This window comes from Triticum aestivum, chromosome 6D (assembly GCF_018294505.1).
Source record: "Triticum aestivum cultivar Chinese Spring chromosome 6D, IWGSC CS RefSeq v2.1, whole genome shotgun sequence".
NCBI classification, from domain to species: domain Eukaryota; kingdom Viridiplantae; phylum Streptophyta; class Magnoliopsida; order Poales; family Poaceae; genus Triticum; species Triticum aestivum.
This window is the reverse complement of record NC_057811.1, coordinates 462,975,253-462,980,867: the sequence shown is the minus strand read 5'-3', so window position 1 is coordinate 462,980,867 and position 5,615 is coordinate 462,975,253. Positions and strand designations below refer to the sequence as shown.

The following is a 5,615-nucleotide window of genomic DNA, read 5'->3' as shown; positions in this document are numbered from 1 at the left end:
GAAGGACTGTGTGTCAACAACCTCATCTCAAGTCTACGCCCACATGCGGCCACTCTTCCGTGTCGCTTCGTGGCGACTCAGATAGTGTTGGTGTTCGATCTTCAGTAGCGAGGTTTTAGTTGCTGATCTGCATCTCGACATAGCTATGTACTCGCTTTTGAGCACATTTGGCACTTTGTGGACAGACATCAGACCTCGTGTTGTATTCGGTAAACCTAAGGGCTTCATAGTAAACCCCAGTCCCCGGCGTGAGCCCTTTTTATGAAATAAATTAGGAAAATGATATCCGGCGAACGTCAGACTAGGCCTCCTAGCCGACGCTGTCAAAGTCGTCTGGTCATGATCGAACGAGCGGTAATTTTTCTGTGAAACGTGGCAAATTTTTTATGCGTGTTTGGCCCTACATGACAACTTTCACCTTCGATCATGCCAAATCCTACAAAACTTGCCATGACAACTCTAGTTGGTTCCGCATGGCAAGTTTGATGTTCGCCGAAGAAGATGCTCCAAGAAGCGTTCCACAGATATTGCGGTCAAAAAATATGCACCCGAAGTCAAGGACCAAAGTCTCCTCAAACAAATCACAGGAATCACCCTCTGTTGTGAGCCACAGAGAATCACATTCCTGCAGCAGTAGTAATGATCAGTTTGGAGGAGGCTCGTGGATGGACGGGGCCCCGCCTTCTGTTGTATCCTGGCCTGATGACACGCCACTCTTTTGACCCTAGCTCCCTCCTCTATATCCATGGCCGCCCGTGCCCCCTCCCCTCTCACACATTCACTTCCCATCCCCCTCAACCCCAAGAACCACCGCACCTCCTCCGCCCCGCTCCCTCCAACCAAACCCCCATCCCCACCGCTCTCTCCTCCCCGCCGCGAGCTAGAGATCAGCCGCGGCGCGTGCGAGCCGAGAGAGGAGGGTGCAGTGCGGGATTGGTTGCGCGGTCACCTCCGGCGGTCGCCATCGGCGCCCTTTTCCGCCCATCTCTTTTGGCGTCCAACTCCCGGCCCGGCCCCGCCTCTTGCTTTCCCACATCCCCGCTTCAATGATGATGGGGCGGTGGCGGTGGTGGGTTTGGTCCTGAAGCCCCATCCATCCATCCCCAGGTCCCAATCCACCAGCTGCTCCTTTCTCCCCCTCCCTCCCTCCCTCCCTCCCCGCTTCTCTTTTCAGCTAAGGTTGGACGGACGGCAGGCTCTCTTTCCTTTCCTTGCTGGGGATTGGGAGGCCTCGAGTCGAAGCCACCTCCCCCGTCCACATCCCCGCGCCTGCCTCCCTCCCTCTGCAATTGGCTCGATTTGGGCGGTTTTCTTGGTCTCTTGGTTGGAGTCTAGGGCCAGCGCCACCACCAACCTGCGCGTCTCGTGTGAAATTCGTGTTCTTGGCTCTGCTTCTGCTGGGTTGAGTTCTTGGTTTGCTTCCGGCGAATTGGTTGCCTTCGAGTGAGGGAGGGGATTTTTCTGGAGGTTGTTGTCCTCATGAGGACGGACGTGAGGAGGGGCGCGGCGGCGACGGGGATGGACCAGTTCCCTGTCGGCATGCGGGTCCTCGCCGTGGACGACGACCCGGTCTGCCTCAAGGTGCTCGAGACCCTCCTGCGGCGCTGCCAGTATCACGGTGAGAGCTCTTTCTTTTTCTTTTTCAGCTCAGGACTGTTAATTTCTTTAGGAGCCGTCTACTGCGTCAGGAGTGGTCAATTTTAGTTGCTCTGTTTCAGAAATTTTGCCTGTTCCTCAGTGTCTAGGACAACGGACAACCACTAAAAGATTCCTGTTGGTAGTTGTCACGGCTCACAAGTAGATTTGGTGTACTGAACATCATATATAAATGCTGCCTGCAGCCAAAGATTGAGTACCTCTCGATGGATAGATTCATTTGATTGCGTGACCTGAATTTATGATTCCCTTTTTGTGGTACAGATGCACGAGGCATCGGGTTTTTGTCATGAAAAATGCATAGGACCATTTCCCTTTTCTTGTATTGTTACCCACTTTGGAAGAGTAACATGTTACCAAGCGGTCTGTTTGGTAAGCTACCAACAAAAATTGTAAAAAAGGAAGAGTAACCTGTTGGTGTTTTTTCAGTGACGGCGACGAATCAGGCTGTTATCGCGCTGAGGATGCTGCGGGAAAACAGGGACATGTTTGATCTGGTTATCAGTGATGTGCACATGCCAGACATGGATGGCTTTAAGCTTCTTGAGCTTGTGGGGCTTGAAATGGACCTCCCTGTCATCAGTAAGTTCCAAATCTTATCCATCTCACAGCCGCCCAATTTTCTTACTGGTCTTGGTAATAGGAACGTAGGAGGTAGTACTTATATAATGTTGTTGGATGTATATTCTTTTATATGCAAAATATCAATTCAACACAGTGAATCTTATGATTTGTACTTCTGATTGAGGAGGGGAAAATGTCAGTGCTAACCAATTATTTTCCATGCAGTGTTATCTGTGAATGGAGAGACAAAAACTGTAATGAAGGGGATAACCCATGGTGCCTGCGACTATCTCCTAAAACCTGTTCGCATTGAAGAGCTTAGGAACATCTGGCAGCATGTTGTTAGGAGGAAATTCAGTACTCGTGACTCTGTTAATCTTGATACCTATGAAGAGTGCAATAAGCCACCAAGTGCGGACTCTGACTATGTGTTCGGCCAAGTTACATGTGGGTCACCCGACCAAAGTGGGAGGCCCAGCAAGAAGAGGAAGGAATACCATAGTGAGGAGGAAGATGAAGACGAGGATAGCAGTGGCCAAGACAATGATGACCCTTCGGCCCCAAAGAGGCCAAGAGTTGTTTGGTCAGTTGAACTGCATAGAAAATTTGTTGCTGCAGTCAACCATCTTGGAATTGACAGTAAGAACTTAACAGTAACTCCCTTCTCTGTTGCTACTTATTTCTGGAGTCACTCATGTTTCTTTCATGTTTATGCAGAAGCTGTGCCAAAAAGGATACTCGAGCTTATGAATGTTGAGAAACTCACTAGGGAAAATGTTGCAAGTCACCTACAGGCAAGCCACTTAATTTACTTTCTTGTAGTTATCAGTAGATTAGTACCATGTGCATTCCATACTTGCCGAGCATTATCTGTCCTGCAGCCAGCAGCTAGGCATTCGGAGATAACTTTTGCTGTATGTGGTTCTAGGCATTGTATATCCTGCAACTTTTATTAAGTTCTTCAATGCAAATGATACAGGTTACTAGCATATAATATATGCAAATATGCTGACTGATTAGGAGTATTAAAGTTGATCTGAAAGAAAGCACTGCTCCCTGACTAACCTGGAACAAATATATTTTCATTCTCCATAGTAAGGCTGGAGTTTTGAAAAAAACAAATTATTTTTTCACTATTAAACACTGCAGTTTCATGAACAAATCCTGAAACAAGTAAATGAGTAATCTGGTCAGAACTGGATAAAAGGGGCACTTGTCTGTAGCCCTTCTCTACACCTTTTAACAAGATTCAGCAAGCATGTAGTATATGCTAAACCAGAAATTTAGCTCTATAATGATCCTACATATCATTTTGAAACGAATTAAATGCTAGATGTGCACAAATAGGTAAATACTTGTTATAACCTGCTTCACAAGTTTAACCGATTGCTTTTGTGTACATGCAGAAATATAGGCTTTATCTCCGACGGTTAAGTGCTGTGGCATCACAACAAGCTGGCATCGTTGCTGCCTTGGGAGGCAGAGACCCCTTTCTGCGCATGGATGCATTCGAAGGACTCCAGGGTTATCAAGCTTTCACCTCTCCCGCAGCGCTATCAACTTTCAGTGCACATGGATTGCTAAATAGTCCTAGAAACAACCAAACAGCGGTTGTGATTCAGGGGGTGGCCACTTCCAGGTCAATTCCGACTGGAAGTAGCAGTTGCACAACAAATCCTTTGATTGGTGATGCAGCTAAGTATCATCTTAGCCTACCAGGAAACCAGCATGGGAACTTGGGACAAGGTTTGGCGACATCTCTTGGGCAAGCCCAATTACAACAAAAGTGGATGAATGAGGGCAGCGGTGATCTGTCCACCATCCTTTCTGGGAATAGCCGGGCTAATGGCATGCCTCGCATGCTCCCAAGTGTCACAAGCAGTCCATTACTGCCTCCAGATCTTGTGGAGTGCACACAGGCCAAAGTAGCCATCCAGCCATCAGTTCGAGCTCCCTCTGCAAGTGTAGAACTTCTCGAAGGTGCCATTGGAGCCTCTTCTGGTCCATTGGAGTCTCGTGTATCCCAGCAGAGCGCTCTTCCTTCATCTGGATTTTCTGCAAACATGTTGCCTGTGCATGGTTCATTCAACAATAATGGTGCTTCATTCAGCAGCAATGGTGCAACCAGATTGGGTGATGCATTCTCAGCAAGTTTTCGTCCAACAAATGACCTCACGGTCGCAAGAGGTACCAAAGTGGGAGCTGGTTCCTTTGGTGGCACGATACATTTGTCTCCAGATACCGAGCAGAAGTACTTGAGCTTTGGAAGTTCAGATAGTCTACTTGATCCGAAGCTTGTATGGAGTTCCTCTCAGCTGCCAAGCAATATTGGTGCTCATTATCATTCCATGAGCCAAAGGTCGAATAATTGCAGCATTGACAGCAGCCATGGTGGCAGAATGTTTGGACAGACAAGTGCGAGCGCCTCGACAGCTGCTCCACAAACTAAGTTTGACATCCTCTTCTCAGGAGACACTTCGATGGCAAGGAATGCGTCTGAATCAGGCCCTCAAAGGCTGCAGAGCGAGCTCAGCTCCAGCACCTGCAGCTTCGACGGTCTTCTCAATTCCATGATCAAAGTGGTAAGGCGACCTTTTTAACCTCTTGCATACTATTAATGTATCGTTCGCCGTAAGGAACATAACGAGTAGCTTCAGCCTAGTACAGCGATACATCATAATCTTTTGTATTCATCATAATCAGCCTAGTAGAGCGATACATATATCCTCGGCCCACCCGAACCCGATTGATCTAATGATGGTTTTGCTTATGCATACACAGGAGAAGGACGACGCTGCCTTCGGCGACGATCTGGGGTGCGACTTCTACTCGCTCGGGGCTTGCATATGACAAGAGGCCGCCACCCGTGTATCCACGTCACTCTGCATCCTCTGTATACGCATGTTCCCCGACCTTTTGTGTATGGTATGCCGTGTAGTGTAGCTAGTGTTGCTGATCTTTAGTATGCCTAGTGCTGGGCTGTATGTGTATGTATTGTAGTAGCAGTAGCAGCTGTTGGAGAAACAAGCAGGATGATGGGTTGATTGCTAACCTGAGCAGCTAGAGACGCTGGTGGTTTGATTGTAAGCTTTATACAGGTGAGTAATCTATGATGGGCCTCGACCTGGAATTTGTATGTCACTGCCATCATGCATAGACCTGGTTGAATTTGAATCGAAATGTGGCTGGTGAAATCCATCAAAAACCTGATACATGTGGGCATGAATTTGGATTTGAATTTGAATGGCTCGTCAGGCCTCCATGAATTAGCTGTCTGTTCATAAATAAACTTCAATCAACAAAAGAAGCCGCACCCCTCCGCTTCCGACGGCATCGCCGCCCTCCTCTCCTCTCCGCGCCATGGATGCGGCGCCGTTGCCACCGTCTCCGCAGCC

The 5,615-nt window shown here is 48.2% G+C and overlaps 1 protein-coding gene across 1 annotated transcript; it reads left to right on the top strand.

Annotated features, from left to right (window-relative positions):
- The first annotated feature begins 1,331 nt into the window (after nucleotides 1–1,331).
- Nucleotides 1,332–5,350, top strand: LOC123145915 (two-component response regulator ORR23). The gene is made up of 6 exons (XM_044565432.1): nucleotides 1,332–1,618; nucleotides 2,086–2,238; nucleotides 2,446–2,859; nucleotides 2,938–3,014; nucleotides 3,627–4,802; nucleotides 5,002–5,350. Exons 1-6 carry the CDS (start codon nucleotides 1,480–1,482, stop codon nucleotides 5,068–5,070), a joined length of 2,028 nt encoding a protein of 675 aa, XP_044421367.1. The 5' UTR covers nucleotides 1,332–1,479; the 3' UTR covers nucleotides 5,071–5,350.
- The last annotated feature ends 265 nt before the right edge of the window (nucleotides 5,351–5,615 follow it).

Excerpts from the sequence above, each read along its gene's own strand:
- LOC123145915 (XM_044565432.1), top strand. The coding sequence starts at position 1,480 with ATGAGGACGGACGTGAGGAGGGGCGCGGCGGCGACGGGGATGGACCAG. Across the intron at positions 1,619-2,085 it reads GCGGCGCTGCCAGTATCACG|TGACGGCGACGAATCAGGCT; the intron begins GTGAGAGCTCTT and ends GTGTTTTTTCAG. Across the intron at positions 3,015-3,626 it reads ATGTTGCAAGTCACCTACAG|AAATATAGGCTTTATCTCCG; the intron begins GCAAGCCACTTA and ends GTGTACATGCAG.